The sequence below is a fragment of the Sinohyriopsis cumingii genome, chromosome 9 (assembly GCF_028554795.1).
Source record: "Sinohyriopsis cumingii isolate HCF-2022 chromosome 9, ASM2855479v2, whole genome shotgun sequence".
NCBI lineage: Eukaryota > Metazoa > Mollusca > Bivalvia > Unionida > Unionidae > Sinohyriopsis > Sinohyriopsis cumingii.
Window position 1 is genome coordinate 98044170 of NC_142969.1, and position 21419 is coordinate 98065588.

Below are 21419 nucleotides of genomic sequence, written 5' to 3' on the forward strand. Positions count from 1 at the left end.
TTTGGGTCTTCAGGAGCACAAAAACACTGATACCCATGCTTTGTCTCAGACCTTTTTTATACTGGGACGCGCTCGCTACTGATTGTCTTTATCTCGTATCAACCAGATGACAGGCATCACACGTCGTGGAGGGGTTAGTCAGTTCTTGCTTGAACAAATCCAGAAAACTCTGTAACATGCCCAATCTCTCTTGGACTTTGGTTTGGGAGCAGGTACTTTGTGAGCAGCTACCACTGCAGATAAAGAGGAGGAGGGTGTCACCACTGGAGGAGAAGCTCTTGGAGACATGGGTTTCCATGGTGTCATCAACTGAGAAGTGGATGAACCTGAGGCTACCGGAGACGCAGTCACCGTCGTTGCAGGTCGTGGTTTGCGAATGTAAGGTTGCGTCCTGGCCGAAGTGCCTCTCTTGCGAGTAGAAGCTGTTTTCTGAGGACTTTTATTTTTCTGGTGACTTCCCTGTTTTTTTTCTGTGGGCTTTTCGTTCTCTGGGGTTGTGACCTGGTCTTGACACTGTTGCTCTTTTTCTTCTTTGGCCTTCGTTTGACTTTTTTTGAGTGGCTTTTTTCTTAAGGAGAACTTTGGGAGCATTAGGATCCCATTTTAAAAGGGAGCGAGTGATGACACATAATATAATACCGCTTCCTGCAGGTTTCAAAATGATTTGCTTTTTTGTTTGAGTGCCGATGCGCGGATCAGAGAGTTGTGTCAAGGCTACATTCTTTCTATCAAGTTTGGTTTGATGAGGAATCTGAATGATGGCTTACAGTAGCTGACGTGCTGTCACCGTAAACCATCGTAAGACTTCTTTGAGACTGGCTTCTAAGACACGAGCACGTATTTGTGGATTTTTTCACGAATCAATTTGACGGGAAGTTGAGACTAAAGGTACGTCATGTTGACGATGTGTGAGACAGACGAAACGTTTCCGAGATTTTATAGATTTTTTTGGTTAGTTCGAGGACGGAGACATGTACAGGACAGGCCCTCCGTCTTGGCAGTGGTGAAACAAATCGGTACGAAATCGCAAATAATCGGGGATAGTGGGTTTCAAACCGACGAGTAAATAGGCGTGTAGAGTTTGAGTGACATCGTCGTACGCATGAGTTAGCCATGGCGTTCCTAACTGTTTGGCTAAGACTTGCAATTGCGATTTATCTCTAGGGCTTTTAAACAAGACCACGTAATGAGCATTGACACTGATGGTGCGATGGGCTTTACTTTTTTGAAACAACTTTTGAGTAATGTAAATGACACTGGCATTACGATGATGCCCTTTGCGTGTAAACCAAAGTTTAATTTTTTCTTCGTCTTCTCATAACATGTCATCGAAAATGACCAGATGGTTTTGACGGGGTCAGACACGATTATGTCGTCTTCGATAGGAATGCCTTCCACAAACACGATGGAATCGCCTTGACTTTCTCGCTAGAGACTGTACGCCGAATGCCACTCTTTGTAACACCGCACGATTCGTTGAGGTGGACGATCGATCAAATGATGTTTATGTTCTATCAAACGTTTGACAAATAGGGTTTTGCCTGAACCGTTAGGTTCAGCAATGAACATGTTAAGGGGATGGCGAAGATACAAAGCCTCCCAACTGGCACGATCTAAGTGTTCGTCTATGACTTTGAAAGAGGAGGAGGAGGGAACAGATACAGCAGAGGTAACCATAGTGCAAGGAATGTCACTTGTGATACGAAGACAGAGAAGCCAAGAATTTTTATACTTTTTCAGGAAACGTTTATTGATTTTTTAAAAATAAATTCAAAAGACTATCATACATAAAAGCCAAAGGGTTGAGTATAACGATAAAATACACATGTCCTGTCCTGAAGGAAGTGATTGTCCTCGGTGACGGGTTCTTCTGGCACTGTCACTAACACAGGTTGAAAAGTGACTTTTTTCCTAGGACGTTGAAATGGAGGATCCCAATTCTCGAGCATAATGGGCTACTTCTTGTGTCCAAGATTCAAAACCCCAATTTTTCCAGTCACGTATATCTGTCTAATGTGGGTGTAAGTCAAAAACTACACACACATCGTCATACACCTTCTCGGTACCCAAAAGTTGACGAATCTTTATCCCGTACAGGACGAGAATTATCGAGATGAAAACGCAAAGCTTTGAGCAAAATGAGTCTCTCGTGGACATTTAAAGGAACCACTTTCATGTTTTATTGGGTGGTAAGTATTGTTCGTAAAGAGTCCACAAGGAATCGGCTGATAAACGAAATCCCAGAAAACAAGTCACTAAGACACACACCACACGTCGATCCCAATTGAATGGACAGTTTTCGTATTAAGTGTTGGTAATCCTCCACTGTTTAAATAGTGTGATTGATTTCCTTCCACGGAATCTGTTCAACCACTTTTGATAAAAGCCTTGGCATTGCAGCCTGTTTTTATACCCTCTTTTGTCGAAAGCAATCAATGTATTTTCTGCCCAGAGATATTCGTTCTCCAGTAGGGAATCTAAATGATCCAAGCACTAACCTACAGTTCTGAGTTCGTTCAGAAGTTTCCTCTTCCACTAAGCTGATGTTGCGTAAAAGATTTTGTTAATCCTCCAACTCTTCTTCTGGAATTCGTTGCAGTAGGTGTATATCAATGTAACTAAAATCGTGAACATGTTTAACAAGGTCTGACCACTGGAACACTTTCTCATGAATCAGTCCTCTTATAGCATTCAGGTACCACTGGTTTAAACACCGGTGACGTAACGGATGCAATTGTTCTTTACGTTTCACTTGTATTTTGACCGGTTCTCGGTAAATGCGTTCTCTCAACTCCACAGGCAAACCACGGATGTTCTCTTGTAAAGTATCCATAATCATGCATACTAAATTCTCTTTTGTCGGACACAATAAGTCTACTGTCTGCACAGAGATGATTTTACTCCAGTAGCAAATCTATATAGTTTAGTCACTAACGTGCACATAAAAAGTCACCGTTCAGAAGTTTCCTCTTCCATTAAGTTGACATGTGTAAACGATTTTGGTAACTCTCTAACTCCTCCTCTGGAATTCGTTGCAGTAAGTCTACCTCGTAGCAAATAGAATCATCAATAACAAACCAATCCTTCGAACCAAGGGGTAGTTGATGAATGTCTGACCAATGGAACACTTTCTCATGCATCAGTCCATTTAATAGCATTCAGGTACCATTTTTTTAAAACATTGGTGACGTAACGGATGTAATTGTTCTTTACGTTTCACTTGTATTTAGACCAGTTCTCGGTAAATGCGTTCTCTCAACTCTAGAGGCAAACCACGAATGTTCTCTTGTAAAGTATCCATTCAGAGATTACTGATATCTTCCCACTAAAGGTAAATAGTGACAATTTGGAGACCATCGAGCATGTTCAAGGTAGGCCGAATCTTGTTGCTCCCACTGGTGAAGTGACACAGCAACTGAAGCACTTGACTTTATCCTCTTCGCCCAAATAGAAAAATAAGGCTCTGCCTAATTCTTCGGGTGTCGGTCCTCCCAGATACTGAGGACATTTTCCTTTGAACGATTCAAAGTTGCAGTATTCAGGCAAACGCACAGGGAACGAATATTCGTCTTTCACAGGTTCGTTTCGATGAGGGTAGGGTGACATCGACAGCAGTTTGATCAGGGCCGGATGGCATAGGGTGCTAGTCGTGAAGGCTGACTTCCACAATGACAACCAGTAAACATTCCTCGATGACGAGTGGCATCGCTTTCGCATCCGTCAGGTTTGACACGCACAGCACCACTTTTCATGATCGGTGTAGTGATAGTAGTAGTAGTGAGAAAAAGTTCCCATAATGTTTTACTGCATCGCTCTCAATGCAAGGCGCAGCATCGCACTCCACTTGAGAACCACCGAACTTGAATCGAGCCTGTCTGAACTTGTTTTGAATTCCTCTGAAGATATTCATAATTGTTCGCTTGGTCTTTGTAGTCACAATGAACTATAGATCTTGCATATTGTCCCTTTTTATACTAGTCGCAATGAAGTCTCAAGCTTGTACATCGTTCCTTTTTTATGTCTAGTTTTGGAAGTCTTTCTTGTTTTCCTTCCTGAACAACGGTACTACCTTCTCTAAGGTACCGTCATACTTGTACGGTAGTGTAATGAGTGGAAAGGCTATAGAAAGGTAAGGGCAGTGCGGAGACCATCGAGTATGTTCCAAAATAGCTGAATCTTTATAGATACATATATCTATTCGTAACTTCAGGCCGCAACTGAAACACTGTACTTCGTATCCCAATCGAGTCTCAGGTCCCAAGCAGACAAATCTTGTTCTAGCTAAAACATTCGAAGTAGGTAATCCTTCCCTATACGTGGGCCATATTTGATACGTTTCCAATAGACGGACACAATCACAATAGTCAGACAAGAAGACTGGAAAATGGTAGGGTTTGAACTTGAAGTTCTCATTGGGTTTCTCACTTGATTCTTGCTGTGGCGAAGTCATCCTTCTCGTTGGTGGCTATCCTCTTACAACCAATTTTTTATATCGATATGTCCATAGGGCAAAGTGAAGAGATTGGGAAGACGCACTCACTGCTGGTACAGGATTTGATAGACTTTTTACAAAGGTCGACTGATAATTTGGTGAGTGAGTAAACGTACAATCTTGTTCGGTTGGTAGGTGGACACTTTAAAGTTTCCATCCTCTCCAGACTGCAAGGCTTCTTTCAATACCCCAAAATTCAAAAGCTGAAAAGGCATGTCTTGGTTGCAAGTACTGCACAAGGGAAACATCAGTTTGCCTTGGCAATGGTGAGGTAACACAGGATGGTACAAGTCCGTGGGAAGCAAAACTTTACACTTGACCAACCCTTCGTATTGTCGAATGTGGTCCAGGTCAATGTGTTCCGTCAGCAATTGCTGGTGCCCAGTAGGAAAGCGACAATATTTGCACACGTAGGGATACATGAACACACTTCCAAGTATTTGATTTTGTTTCCTTTATCTTCATTAGCGCGGTACAGCAAACGGGTGGCATTTGTCTGTCCTCCGTACAAGCTATCCCTCTGATTCAGAGAGTCCATCAACTTGTAACTTTCTACGATTAGATTAAACTCGGGATCGGTTTTCAAACGTTGATCGTACTCGTGTTCCCACATTTCCACCACTTGGTATCCGTGTTGTTCTAACTTCAAGCGTCGCTGACAAGTGGTCTGGTACAAGTCTTCCATGGTTCTTTGTAAAAACTGATTTTAGTGCCACGTTCAGGGTACCAGGCGGGACATACGTGAAATAAGCAACCGTTAAATTCGTACACGATCTTGGGGTTTTCTAAGTCGCAGGCATCGACCGAATACGTTCGGATAGTTTTTTCTCCTCCACCGATGCGGGCGTGCTGGATCTATTTGTTTTCCTTGCCGCACAAGTAATGTAACCAGCGTATGGCTTTGATTGAGTATTGACGTTTGACAAAGTTGGCGTTTGAGGGCAGATGCCAGCCAAGGTGTTTTTGGGCATGAATCGTTGGCGGTACACTAAGGAACACACTTTGGCAATGGTGCAGGCTTCTTTCAAAGGATCGAACACCCATACCCCGTAAAACGCCGTAAAATTTCCACGTCGGAACGACAATACCTTAACATTTCTTCCTGAAAGTCGAAGTGGTCGGATGCGTGAGCCTGGTACCAAGCGCAGAAAGCTTCTCGTTGTTCGGTACGCATGTTGTCAGGGTCGTAATCGTGAGCCTTGGGCAAATGAGGTAGAACGGTATGTTGATTGGCTTCGGTATTGACAAAATGTGGAAAGTAGCCTTTGGCCATTTCTGTCATTCCAAACGTATTAGGCATTCGACTCAAAGGCATGGCCAAATATCTCATTGAATCTTTAAACTGTACTTGTTCCACTTGCACGGAAATGATTTTGGCTGCGTTCAAAGTCACTTTAAGACGTTCGGTGCCATGTTCCGTATAGTATCTGAGAAAAAACTGTCCATCGTATCCAGAGAAATTGCGAGCCATCACTGTGGCATGGAGATGACAATCTTCATAACGTTCGATGTCCTCTTGGCTCTACGTCTTGTAGATGGGGTCTAAGATCGATCGGGCAAAATTGGCCAGCGTGTTCGGTCCCCGAAAGATTTTTACACGTCCTCCAGGAATCTTGCTGCAGTCAGGGCAATGACAAAAGATAGGTTTTTGGTTGCACTTTTCGCTCGGTCGGTGAGCCACGCAGAAATTCGGAATGTGAATGCCGGTCTCTTGCATCGATTCGAAATCGAAAAAGATGAAATTACCTTCCTTTTTGAAGTCATCATCTATCATCTTCCTGATGGGGTTGGTATTTTTGAATGTAGCATTGGTGTTCAGCAGTTGAGAAGCACATTTTTGCTGTGAACCTTGCGTTTTTAGGTGTTGTTGGTAACAGTCTGGGCTGACAAAAGTGCGCAGACAAGGAGGGCAATGCACTCGTTCTTGTCCTTTGTCAAGACAGGGATGAGAGGCCAAATATCCTGATCATTTCGAACCACAATGCTTGTGTTGCTCTCGATTATTATAACCATAGTCACATTTCTCACAGTAATAACTGTATCCCAAGAATGCGGTGATACTGGTAATGACATCGAAATGTTCATCGTGATGACAGACGTGAATGTATTTTCCATCCTTAAAATCTTTGCCTCGAAACAACAGAGACCCGCTCTCATCTTGAGGGTGCACTTTCAAGGTGTTGCGTGGAGCTAGGACATCTTGCAATTCTTGCATTTCAGGAATGCCACAGGGTGTGTCTCTGGACAGACGAGCTTGTTGTAACAGCAGTTCTGCTTCACTTCGCTGTTTGGCTCGGTCCGATTTTCGAATGTTCTCCCAGACCCTTTTCCATCCTACCATGTCGTTCTTGTCGGCATATGTTCGTCCCACCACGATGGCACGGCTAAACACATCTGGTTATGAGGATTGTTAAATTGGACGATGCTACGCTTGATGCTACGAAGGTCGTCCACAAATAATACCTTTCTGCGTTGTCCGGTCCCCTTTGGGAGAGAGACGTGAGTCATAAACAGTTTCGCTTTTCCATCGGCGATGTGAAATTGGTCGTTGGATTGTTGCACGTGTTGTATCTTGTCCATGACTTTGGAAGGTGTCGATTCTGCTGGGTTGATAAACTCGATCCAAACAGGGGATTTCAAACCGTCGTGATGAATGGAAAGTCTCAAGCGATCGTCTTCTTTGGTGTTTCAGTGTGGTTAACAAAAAATCCCACACCTCGGTAATGAAGTCCTCTGCTTTCTTCAGTGGTACGTCGGACTTGAAAGCTTTAAAATTCGCCGTGTAGGTGTAAGCCTTGTTCTAAATTTTCTAGAGGAGCGCTTTTCCGTTTCTCGAATGTGATAGAAATTTTTAGGGTTTACTGGTGAACGAACTTTGGTTAGGTGAAGACTCTCTGGGTCTGGATTCTGGTTCACTCATGTCATCTTCAAAATCACTGGCATGAATTTGTGCCAAAACTTCAGCTATTGTACGAGGCGATAAATCACGTTTCTGCCTCTTACTTTCTTCTTCGTTCTTCGAGAATTGATGCGATCGTTTCATCTTGACTACAAAAAGTCAAATGACTACATTTTAAACACAGTGGACCACTTTATATCCATGGCAGACCAGCATATATATAAAGGGTATGTGTTTGACCTCTCAATATTCATTTCACTCTCAAACTGAGGAGAATGATGGAAGAGTCTACTCAGATCAAACTTTTGATCAGAGCTTTGCGAGGTGTCATCAGAAAATTTTCTTCAGACAAGCCGACGGACTACTCTCACTCCTTTCGAGGTAAAAGTCAAGATACTTGCTATATCTGTAAACAGAAAGGGCATTGGTCCTCATAGTGTGCAGACCGTCAAAAAAGCAAAACAGGTGCTAGAAGAGACAAAAGTCAAGATACCTGTTATCATTGTCAAGAAAAAGGACATTGGTCTTCAGATTGCCCTAAGAAACAACAGGAGAAAGAAGAAGAAGAAGAGAGGGATTCTGGCGAGGAAGAAGAGGTAGCCTACCCCCAAGGATGAACCTGACATGTGCAGAAAGACAAAAATAAGAAGAAGGGGAGAAAGTGAGGAAGAAGTGGAGGAAAAAACTGTGAAAGTGAAGAAATTTAAAAAAAGAGAGAGTGAAGACAGACAAAGAGGAAGCTTATGAACTTTCTAAAGTGTTGTGTTCTGAATTAGATTGTAAAATTTGTATCTGAATAGACCAGGCATAAAACGTAAGTGTCTCTTGGTTTTGATTTTTAGAATAAGAACCTACACTCACGCACTCACACACACATACAATATGGGTAAAAAAGAACTTTTTGAGTTTGAATTCATGTTGGCAAGTGAAATACTATCTCTTTCGAGAGAAATGGGTGGCCCCTAAAAGGGCCTTTGGGTATTTGTTTATTTAAACAACAAACTTAGAAATGGGAACCAACCAACTTTAACTGCTTTAAGCCTTTGCCACGGCCAAGGCCTACTTCTGAACTGCCTCATGTCGAAGATGATTTGGTTGAAATCACTATGGGTGGTACGGCAGGCATAGTCAGAGTGTTGGGTTGTTTAACTCAGGAAGGTCTTATTCTCTTCGGTCGTAGTAAGTATGATACATTTGTTTCAGACTTCTTAACTCTGCTAAAATGTCTAAAAGTACTGTGACCGTTTGACTTTCACTGCCTTGTTTCTTAGCTGCTTCTTCTTCCTGTCGTTTCCTTCTTGCTTCGTCTTCTTGCTGTTGTTCCTGAAGAAGAAAAGCTTGTTCTGCTTCCTTTTCCTGCTGTAAAAATTTTCTCTGTTTCTGTTTAAAATTCTCCACCTGTGGTAAAGAAGGAGAAGGTGGAGAAGGTCCTGGTTCCGGAACAAATTCTTGCGAAACAAAATCGACAAAATCCCAATTAAAATTAACCTCTTCTGGAAGTAGGTCTGTGTTGACTTCGGTAGTCGATGCTATTCCATCGCTTTTCGTCTTCACAGCCGGTGCACCCCAAGTCATTGTTTTCTTAGTTTCCGTCAGGTTTATAAACTGTGTCGCATGGATTGTCTGCGCACAGATGCTAGCGCCTCTAAATAGGTAATGTGACGTCACAGACTGCTCTCTTCCGATTGGACGACTGACTCCGTGTTGTGATTGAATTTTGTAACGCGTGTTTGGATTGGTGAATGAACTCAAACCGTTTCGATCCTCCCTTCCCCTGTAAATAACCGCTGTTCGCTGCATTCCTTTACATTTTCTCGTCACAAGATGTGGACCAACGTAGAATCCTCTACTCTCGTATCTTCAATGATGTTCAGTACGGACTTACCCTTGTATGTCAGATCATCATGGACCATTGTCAGGATGACGGATACAAGCGTTTGGAAAAAAGAATTTATGTGGAGAGACAAGGCTGTTTGAAGAGGGTTCTAATTTACGGACCAGAAGTCAGACAAAGTTTGAGAAAAAGACGAAGACCTATGAGATGCCCTTTATGTTAACGCAATAATGTTAACATAAACCCAAAGGCCCTTTTGAGGGCCACTCATATTCCTCGAAAAGAAATGACTTTATTGCCTCTCCCAAAATTTATTTTGAAATGTTGTATAAGTATTTGTCTCTTGTCTGTGTTATCTCTATACACCCACTCTTTGTGACGTCAGACGCTATCTTTCCCTTGTCCCTATACAGGCCCAAGGGGTCTGTAATCCATTTTCCCATTGTCCCTATACATGTCTCAGTGTACCTTGTCACTATACAAGCCCAAAGGGGTCTGTAATGCATTTTCCCATTGTCCCTATAAATCTTGTCCCCAAACAGGCGCAGGGGGGGTCTGCCATGTTAACCCCCATTGTCCCCCAAGTACCCCACTACACTACTAACATCACAAAAACTTTTCATCAGAAACCATCATTTACTTTAGTGGATACAGTGATTACATGAATCAGCAAAACTCTTCTGGAGTCAGACTTGACTTGCAAGAACTGTTTCATAGCAAATCAACAGAGTGAAGTAGATGGGATATTACTGGGCACAAGAAAAGCTATATACCTGCATTTGCCATTTCATTTAATTTTGGTCCTAGGGTGAGGCATTTATTTGGCCCAACCAACCTTAATACACTCGATAAACTGCATTTCAAATTTGGTGTATCAAGACAAATGTTGTACATAGGAGGGACTGTTCATAAAACTCGTTTTAAAACTGTATATACACAAACATATATTTCGTTCTGTACAACATCGCGAATGATATTCGCGCCTGTTTCTTATCGATTTGTTACATTAGCGTCTCGAAATGTAATTAAAATTGCATAATTTGTTTAGAGCACGAATGATTTAATCATAATTTATACTGACATATAACGCAACACAACTCATTCGATACATGCTGAAAATGCCTGACCTCTGTACAAGTAATCCGTCATGTTCGTCCTGAGGTCTGGAAGAGTGCAGTTTTTACACAGCACAGAGCATTATGGCAAACGACACGCGCCACTTCTAACCAACATATCTGCATCGCCTTTAATTAGCAATTATTTTCATTCGACACGTTCATGCCAGGAATAAAAACAGCATCTTAAGACAGATGGACTAAAATGAATGTTTACAGTATTTTAACATACAGAAATGCACAGTAAGCAGTTTTGAATAATAATAATAATAATAACAACAACAACAACAGTTCCAATAATAGAAATTGTCCAGTTGACCTGTTTCAATTGTTACAGATGCCACCTTAAAATCTATTTTAAACAATTGCTGAATAGCTTAACTAAATTGTATTATTTTTTATTTTAGAAAAAGTAAATCATATACTTATTAATTTCAAATACATTTTTATTTTTAACACCCATATTTAATTACCCAAGATAACACTACGTCAATCATATAATTTCCCTTCGTTTTATTACACATGTCCTTTATTATCAATGACTACTTTTATGTATATATATATATTCATATAACACATTCGGTTTTGTTCTTAAGCAAGGCAAAGTATTACTTTCTTAAATGCTTGAAAGATAAATATTAATTTAAATTGTGAATAGCAGTGTTGGTTAATTGAGTATTATGTACCAGCATCCCTACCTCACACCCCACCCACACCCCACCCACACACACAGCGCAACCGCCACAACCATATTTTTTTAACAATTTGTCCATTTGCACATTGTCCTCGGTTTGGAGGTATAATAATTTTGCAATTATTGCAATTAATTGTATGATCTTAGCAAAGGTATAAACATAAATCCATGTTATAGATGGGGTAATAGCATGAACATACAATCCATGTTATAGATGGGGTAATAGCATGAACATACAATCCATGTTATAGATGGGGTAATAGCATGAACATAAATCCATGTTATAGATGGGGTAATAGCATGAACATACAATCCATGTTATAGATGGGGTAATAGCATGAACATAAATCCATGTTATAGATGGGGTAATAGCATGAACATAAATCCATGTTATAGATGGGGTAATAGCATGAACATACAATCCATGTTATAGATGGGGTAATAGCATGAACATACAATCCATGTTATAGATGGGGTAATAGCATGAACATACAATCCATGTTATAGATGGGGTAATAGCATGAACATAAATCCATGTTATAGATGGGGTAATAGCATGAACATAAATCCATGTTATAGATGGGGCAATAGCATGAACATAATTCCATGCTATAGATGGGGTAATAGCATGAACATACAACCCATGTTATAGATGGGGTAATAGCATCAACATACAATCCATGTTATAGATGGGGTAATAGCATGAACATACAATCCGTGTTATAGATGGGGTAACAGCATGAACATAAATCCATGTTATAGATGGGGTAATAGCATGAACATAAATCCATGCTATAGATGGGGTAATAGCATGAACATACAATCCATGTTATAGATGGGGTAACAGCATGAACATAAATCCATGTTATAGATGGGGTAATAGCATGAACATAAATCCATGTTATAGATGGGGTAATAGCATGAACATACAATCCATGTTATAGATGGGATAATAGCATGAACATAAATCCATGCTATAGATGGGGTAATAGCATGAACATACAATCCATGTTATAGATGGGGTAATAGCATGAACATACAATCCATGTTATAGATGGGGTAATAGCATGAACATAAATCCATGTTATAGATGGGGCAATAGCATAAACATAATTCCATGCTTTAGATGGGGTAATAGCATGAACATACAATCCATGTTATAGATGGGGTAATAGCATCAACATACAATCCATGTTATAGATGGGGTAATAGCATGAACATACAATCCATGTTATAGATGGGGTAATAGCATGAATATACAATCCATGCTATAATTAGGGCAACGGTATGAACATAAATCCATGCTATAGTTAGGGCAGTGGTATGAACATAAATCCATATAACAGTTGGGGCAATGATTTAGACGTAAATCCATGCCATAGTTGGGGCAGTGATATAGACATGAATCCATTCTATAGTTAGGGCAATGATATAGATATAAATCTATTCTATAGGTGGGGCAATGGTATAGATAAAAGTCCATGCTATTGTTGAAGCAATGGTAAAAAAATACATCCATGCCATAATTCGGTTAATAAAAGAGACATAAGTCCATGCTTAGTTGGGACAACGGTATGGACATAAATACATCCTCTAGTTGGGGTAACGGTGTAAACCTAAATCCATGATATAGTTGGGGTAACGGTATAGACATAAATCCATGCTCTGTTTGGGGGAAAATTGTATTGTCTTGATAATCAATACTAAATAATAATTTTTGACCAAATAAAAACATGATTGGTTCTCTCAGGTTTCAATGGTTCACCATTTTGTTTATTTTGACCTTTAAACCATGCACAAGACCTGGACATTATAAACTCCAACTACAGTATGTTAAACTATTTTAATACAAACAGTTGCACAACTAAAACGCAAAGATCAAAAAGTTAGAGAAAAAAATGAAATTACTTCACTCTTGCAAACTTTGAAATATATAATTCGACCAATAATTAATTCATTTACATTAAGCAAGTTATTCTGAATTGATTAAATCCACACACATAAAATAATAGTGTGAAAATATTGATTTCATCTCTATTCATCCCTCTGTCTGTCCATTCATACATAAGCCTTACTATCGTACACATTTTATACACAATTTTAAGTTTGGAAAGCATATATATATATATATATATATATATATATATATATATATATATATATATATATATATATATATATATATATATATATATCATATTTTGTATACTATAAATTAAGTTGTGCGTTTAATTTTTTCTTGTGTACAGATTAAAAGGGTTATTTTGTAAACAGCATGGTAAATAGCTTATTTTTTATCTGTTATTGTATATTATAGCTTAAGATAATTATCACTTGTAGGTAAACATGTTTACTTGGATCTGAGTTCAGGCCTTTTGTTATCCCCTTGGAAAAATCTGATCTACCTGATGTCTATCATGTTCTTTACTAAACTTTAAATCAAAGATTTGGCCTTGGTTTATGCTTAGAACGTTGTGGAAACAAACCTTTGACGCTCATCCTGGTCCTCGTATTCTACCTTGTTTTAATATTACGGTTGTTTACATTAGATTTATTCATTTTTTCTTAGCATCTGTAGTGGAATGAAAAACCTAGCTCAAAATGACTTAAACTTACAAATTCTTAAACTGATTTGCAAACAGTAAATAAACATTTTCGTCCTAATCTTTTTCTGTATCAAAGCAATATTACCGAATCATATTATTCTGCATTTATTGACATTTGTTCAAAGCCCCTTAACTTTCATGGAGATAGACAAATGATTTAAAATATTGAGCAACTAATTCATACGTAAAATGCTAAAAAATGTCCATACATAAACAGTTTTGGAAAAAATCAGACATAAAATGTGACCACTGATCGGATTGGACAGATTTCAGAAGGTCAAAAAATGTTTTTTAAAAAACACCGTATCAGACCTGTGATTATATTTTTACTTTGAATGTTACTGAAAGCAAAAGCCTCTGGAACTCGTGTGGACAAACATAGTATGGTCAACAATTATTGGTTGCCTGTCTTGATCTTAGGTAAGGGACCGACACACTCCATCAGTTATCACCAAAATGGTACGTCAGGTACAGGAAAAGGTTGCATATGTGCCTTAGGTATATTTTGATTGGGTTGCAGATGTGCCTTAGGTATCTTTTGATGGGGTTGCAGATGTGCCTTAGGTATCTTTTCATTGGGTTATAGATGTACCTTAGGTATCTTTTGATTGGGTTGCAGATGTGCCTTAGGTATATTTTGATTGGGTTCTTCTACCATTTGAAAAAGATCTACAGCCTTAGAAACGTCAATGTTTACTTTTCAGCCAATAAAAATAGTTCATGATATTCTGATAAGTATTTTGACTATAAATGACCATCCAATGGATTTTCTTGAGGTAGACTGCGAATTACCACATCGATATTATATAGTGACAAGACTGGCAACTCACTGACCAATCGTCACTAACGGGTGCCTACCAAGGTCTCCATTTTCTCATCAGGAAAATAGCCCTCGGAAACAAACAGATCTCAGGATCCAGTTTTTGATTGTCAATGATTGTTAAATTTTTCCATAATTGCTGAACACCTGATAAATGTGTTCAGCAAGAAATCAAAGTTTCATTGGTCTGACTATTATCAGGCGGCTTTTTGATAAAATAAAGGCCATACTGGAGTGTACCAGTTCTAGAGTTTAGTCATTAATTTAAAATGTCTGTTGATTTATGTGATGTTGAGGTTGGTAGAGTACTAATTCACGAAAGCAAAAAAGGTCTTGCTTATCCAGTTAGCTTTTTAACAATTAAACAATTATCAGAGAAGTTATTCCACAGTCGAGAAGTAATGTCTAGCAATGATATCGGCTTTGCAACACTTTAAAGTGTATATTAGTTCATCACCTTCTCCGATTATTGTCTTCAGTGATCACATTAACAAAATGAAAATCAAACATATGAGTTTGTTACGGTTCAGTTTGATATTGCAGGAATACAACATTGTCATTATGCACATCAAGCAAAAAGATAATCTGATTAAAGATGCACTTCCTCATGTATAGAAGTACCATCCTGGATTCTATAGGAGTCTATAGGAGAATGATTGATAATAGTAGGCAGAATTATTATTTAATACCAATAACACTATCATACATTTTAGAGAAATTTTCATTTGTACTCTACGGAGATTCGAAAATAGGTATGAGGTGAGCGGCACTTATCTCATTGCCTGCACATACTAACGCATATTCCATCACAATTAAACACAGTTTACAAAATAAATTGACACTACTGAGTCGGTGTTATATGCACTTGTGTGTAGAAGACACACTCGCATGACGACCTAGTAAATATTTATCATCTTTCTATACGGTCATTCCGGATTCCTGTGAAAGAAATCAAGGGATATAGGATTAATTATAGAGAATTATAAATATACACAAGACAGAACGAAAAGTGCTATATCTGGACTCTATCAAAGAATGCTTGATAATAGTAGGCAGAATTAATATTTAATACAAATAATACTATCATACAGGTTAAATAATGTTTCTGTTTGGTGTATATTTTTTATATGTATTAAAGAGTATTATGATATAAATCTTTATATTGACAGGGAGTCGATTTTAATTTCTGTATTGTGTGATAAATTGTTATCCACAATTATAGATTTTAAGGGTCATTTGTAAACAACATATTACATTGCTAACTTTTGCCTTGGATTGTAGGCTAATTGGTATGATAATATTTGTCAGCATATTTACTTGGATCCTTAAAATTATAAGGTCCACCTGATTTCAGTCAGGTTGGTTGTGAAAATGTAAGTAAGCATACTTCATCATGTTTACGAATATTATGGGAAAATGAACCTCGTCTTAGTCCTCTATTTGTGTCTAAAGTGTATTTGTAAATATTTTGATAGACAGAATTATTTATTCCTATTTTAAACTCCGTCTAGTGGAATCAGTATTTTAGTAGTGTTCAGTTATAATTTGAGAGGATTTAATTATATTTTCATATTATTCATTAGATATACAAAGTGCTTGTTAGCTTAAGGACTAAATCACTATTTTGAGATTATTGTGAATTCATTCTAAGACATTTCGGATGATATAGTTGTGACACATCATGATATCGCAAATCGGCACATTAAAGACCATTAATACATCAGCACATTCAATACTGGAATTCATTCGGAACACGTTATACTTTGGGACGTTTATAGACGTTGAGGGATTTTTTGGGATTTAATTCACCAAAAAAGTTAAATTTTCATATTTTATGCTAGGGAAATAAAATATTTAATAACAGTATGTAAAACAACACAGTGTAATACATTTCTTAAGGACATGTAGAGTGTTCTGAATGAATTCCAGTATTGGATCCGCTTGTGTCATCATAGTTTACGTTAACATATCAAGCTCTATGCATATTATTTGTTACCATAAACGTCCTTCTTTCTTTAACTTTTGTGGAAGGAATGTACGCAACCATGGTTGTTCCTCAAGGCTGTGATGTAAATACATGTCACATTTTATCGACACCCGTCCATGCTATGCAGGGACCAGTATGTATTAGCTTTCTTTATTTCCTTAAATGATCAAGCAACCGTCTACATCTCTGTATGAGCAGTCAGGACAATGAATCTGTAATATGGACTAGAAGTTCCAGCAGTACCTGGAGCATAGCTTCCACATTTGTGAATGAGAGTTTTTCCAACTTCACGCTATTTTTTGAGTTGTATCCTGGCAAAGGATGTTTGGGAGAAACTGGACTGAAAAATGTATCTGTAATGATGGGAAAATGTCAGGGCAAGTACTCTCTCTCTCTCTCTCTCTCTCTCTGGCACGAAGTCAGCTTAGGACAAATCTACAAGTTTACATACGAAACAACTGAACATAAAGAGTAAATGAGATCAGCGTAATTAATTCGTGAAACATTTTTTAAAAAAAGAGTGATTCCTTATCGTAGAAGATCGTAAATAAAATTGTTCTTGTCAGCGTCCATATTTTAGGCAAGTCCGACACGGAAATAGAAAACCAGATGGTAAACAGTGTCAAATTTGTCCAGATGATTTAAATGATGAGAAAGTTGCTGCAAATAATCTGTTGACCTTTTGGTTTGGTTTTAGATTCGAACTTTTTCGTAGTCATAATAATGTAAAACTTTCAAAATAAATTTAGTAATATATATTGTATGTGCTATTAAGGTTGACATTCGATGTAAAGTGTTGAATTTTGACATTTGATTCCTCTTTAGGATTAAAGGCTCTACAAACAACATGTAAGTAATTGTAGTGGCCACCGCAATGTTATTTTACTGAATAAATAGCTCTTTTGCATGTGCGCGTCACAGTGTACTTAAGTACACGATAGCTTCTGAGTTATGCCTTTCCTGGCACAGTATCAAATACGGACGTTAAATTAATCACATGGCACTTGTTTAGGTGCAACCGCCATAAGCAAAACAATTTCTCCTTACCAGAGTGTACCTGAATCTCACACAACGTCATCAACGGATTTCATCCATGAAACGGATTATACAAAAAATATCAGGTAACGTGATACTCGTTATGTAAAATGGTGATGCGGAACTTTATAATACAATGAAAATAACTTCTCTTGACGTAAGCACTCAAAGTTACAAATAACCCATTTTTTAATTAACCATTTATGTAGGCATATAAATATTTACATAGGCATATGGACATTTACGTAGGCATATACACATTTACATAGGCATATAAACATTTACGCAGGCATATACACATTTATATAGGCAAATAAACATTTACGTAGGCATATACACATTTACATAGGAATATACACATTTACATAGGCGTATAATCATTAACATAGGCATATAAATATTTATGTGTATATGTGTGCATATAAACATTTACATAGGCATGTAACTATTTACATAGGCATATAAACATTTACGTTGGCATATAAATATTTACCTAGGCGTATAAATATTTACATAGGCATATAAATATTTACGTAGGCGTATAATCATTAACATAGGCATACAAAAATTTAAGTGTGTATGTGTGCATATAAATATTTACATAGGCATATAACTATTTACATAGGCATATAAACATTTATGTAGGCATATAAATATTTACATAGGCATATAAATATTTACGTGAGCATATAAACGTTTATGTAGCAATTAAACATTTATGTAGGCATATAAATACGTAGGCATATAAATATTCACGTAGGTATATGACTATTTACATAGGCATATAAATATTTACGTAGGCGTATAAATATTCTCATAGGTATATAAACATTTACGTTGACATATAAATATTTCCATAGGCATATAAATATTTACGTGTACATATAAACGTTTACGTAGCATATAAACATTAACGTAGGCATATAAATATGCCTGTATGCATATAAACATTTACATAAGCGTATAAATATTTACATAGGCTTATAAACATTTACGTAGGCATATAAACATTTACGTATGCATATAAACATTTACGTTGGCATATAAATATTTACGTATGCATATAAACGTTTACGTTGCATATAAACAATTACATCGCCAAATAAATATTTACATAGGCTTATACATATTTACGTAGCCATATAACTGTTTACACAGGCATATAAATATTTACGTATGCATATAAACATTTACATAGGCATATACATATTTACGTAGGCACATAAATATTTACGTATGCATATAAATGTTTACGTTGGCATAAATATTTACGTAGGTAAATAAATATTTACGCAGGCATATAAATATTTACGTAGGGATATAAATATTTACGCAGGCATATAAATATTTACGTAGGTATATAAATATTTATGTGTGCATATAAACGTTTACGTTGCATATAAACATTTACATAGCCATATAAATATTTACATAGGCATATAAATATTTACGTATGCATATAACTATTTACGTAGGCATATAAATATTCACGTAGGCGTATAAATATTTACATAGGCGTATAAATATTTACATAGGCGTATAAATATTTACATAGGCATATAAATATTTACGTAGGCTTTTTATTCTCTTTATGAAAACACATCAATCGACGAAATCGTTTGCATTGTTAGAAAGAATAAAAATTTAAGTTTTGGAATTAAAAAACACAAGTCCATCCATTCTTATCACATTAATTAAACAGTCAGTATATATATTTTAAAACTGATTTAATAAACATTTGTAAACATTTTATTTGTAGTTGCTGCAAGAATTGGAGCAGTTGTCGGATCCCTAGTGTTTGTAATGGTTCTCGCAATTGTGGCTGTTTGCATATTCAGGTAAAAAAAAAGATTATTTTTTTCCATTTAGAAACATTTGTCATGTTACCCATTAAATCAAGACGAACCAACTATGTGAACTACATTTTTAAAAAAATCCATTTTTTTGTTCTAATATAAATTCATGATGTTAATTATGTTGTTACCTCTATACAGGCCTATTTGTATGTACTTTTGCATGCCAACGAACAATCATTCACATTTTTCTTCAGAGTTTCATGACATTTTCCGTGAAGCTTCATTTCAAGAAGACCGCCTAAGGGGTTGGAGCGTCCGCCTGAGATACGGGAAGTTGCGGGTTCGATCCCCGGCCGAGTCATACCAAAGACTTATAAAAATGGTACTAACAGCTGCCTGGCTTGGCGCTAAGCATTACAATGCTATTATTAGGACTTGGTCGGCCTGGTGTCAGGATAATGTGCCTGGGTGGGATATGATGCAACATGTCTGTGGCATTATACCCCAGTGCTAGACAACACTGTAGACTGCCACACTGCAGACATCGTAGCGATATAACTGACAAATTATTAAAGCTAATCTAAAACTCAAAATCTCTCTCTCTCTCTCTCTCTCTCTCTCTCACACACACACACACACACACACAGAGAGGGATATACACACACGTACAGACACATACACACATTTCAGGAAAGATGAGTTCAATGACGAACACGTATTGCTCCTGTTTATAAGAGTTATTGCCCTTTATCCACCTAGAATAATCACATCGCTCCAAACAACTTATCAACACTTAAATTGTTTTGTTTCATTCAACCAGCTTTGCACTGAAGGTTTTTCTTAATAATGTATGGTATGAATTTGATGACGATTAGATTTAAATCCTATTTTACAGAGTTGTGGTCCTTAAATTATGCTTCATGGGCTTTATTTTTAAAGAGTTATGGTCCTTGATTCGCGTAAAATCCCTTGTTTACAGAGTTATGGTCCTTGATTCGTTTGGCATAGGCTTATTTTACAAAGTTATTATCCTTAATTCATGTGGCATATGCTATATTTTTACAGAGTTATTATCCTTGATTCATATGACATAGGTTATATTTTATAGAGTTATGGTCATTGATTGATGTAACAAAGGCTATATTGTTACAGAGTTATTATCCTTGATTCATGTAGCATAGGCTTTATTTTACAGAGTTATGGTCCTTGATTCATGTGGCATAGTCTTTCTTGTGAACATTCTTGCATTGATTTGTTCTTTTGTGGTTTCTTTTCAACCATATTCTCGGAGTTTCGTACTATCAAGATATCTGATTATATCAATAATAAAATTGTGTCTATTTTTGATTCAGTCATAGCTATTAACTAACTATCACTTTTTGATTGCACACATACTTCACACTCCATCCTTTTAAAGGCATGACATTGGCCATCTTAGTGGAAACGTCACTTGCCATGCTAGTTAGTGGAAACGTCATTGACTATGTTAGTACAAAACGTCATTGGCCATGCTAGTTAGTGGAAACGTCACTGGCCATGTTAGTGGAAACGTCATTGACCATGCGAGTTAGTTGAAACGTCAGTGGTCATGCTAGTTAGTGCAAACGTCATTGGCCGTGCTAGTGAGTGTAAAGGTCATTGGCCATGCTAGTTAGTGGAAACGTCACTGGCCATGTTAGTGGAAACGTCATTGGCCATGCTAGTTAGTGGAAACGTTATTGGCCATGCTATTGGAAACGTCTTTGGCATTCCTAGTGGAAACGTCTTGTTGATAAATATAAAATACACTGTGGAATCATTAATAAATATAAAATACACTGTGGAATCAGCAGATGTATAATAAATGTTTGCAGAGTTCAAGCGATAGTTTACGTTTCTAGGTAATACACGTACATTTACTAAAGGCTAATATCCACAAAAATAATTCGAAAAATCACTGTAATAAATTTAGCTGCAATTATTCATAAATTCATAAACAGCGATAAGCATGATAATTCTACTTGCAAAACAAGAAGTACTAATCTGCATGTCATCGCCGATATCACTAATAGCTACCTGAATTAATAGCTGCCTGTTACAGATAGTCCTTACGATATATAGGAAAAATAAAAGCACGCATTGAACATAAAGTTCAAATATCG

General features: G+C 37.4%; 1 protein-coding gene across 1 annotated transcript in view; it reads left to right on the forward strand.

Annotated features, from left to right (window-relative positions):
• The window catches only part of LOC149792304 (uncharacterized), a 57675-nt gene that overhangs the window by 25700 nt on the left and 10556 nt on the right, over window positions 1–21419 (forward strand). Inside the window, exons 5-6 of the mRNA XM_089970880.1 lie at window positions 17273–17296; window positions 19242–19320. Of these exons, the coding sequence (XP_089827006.1) occupies window positions 17273–17296; window positions 19242–19320 (103 nt within the window). The remainder of the gene's footprint in view (window positions 1–17272; window positions 17297–19241; window positions 19321–21419) is intronic.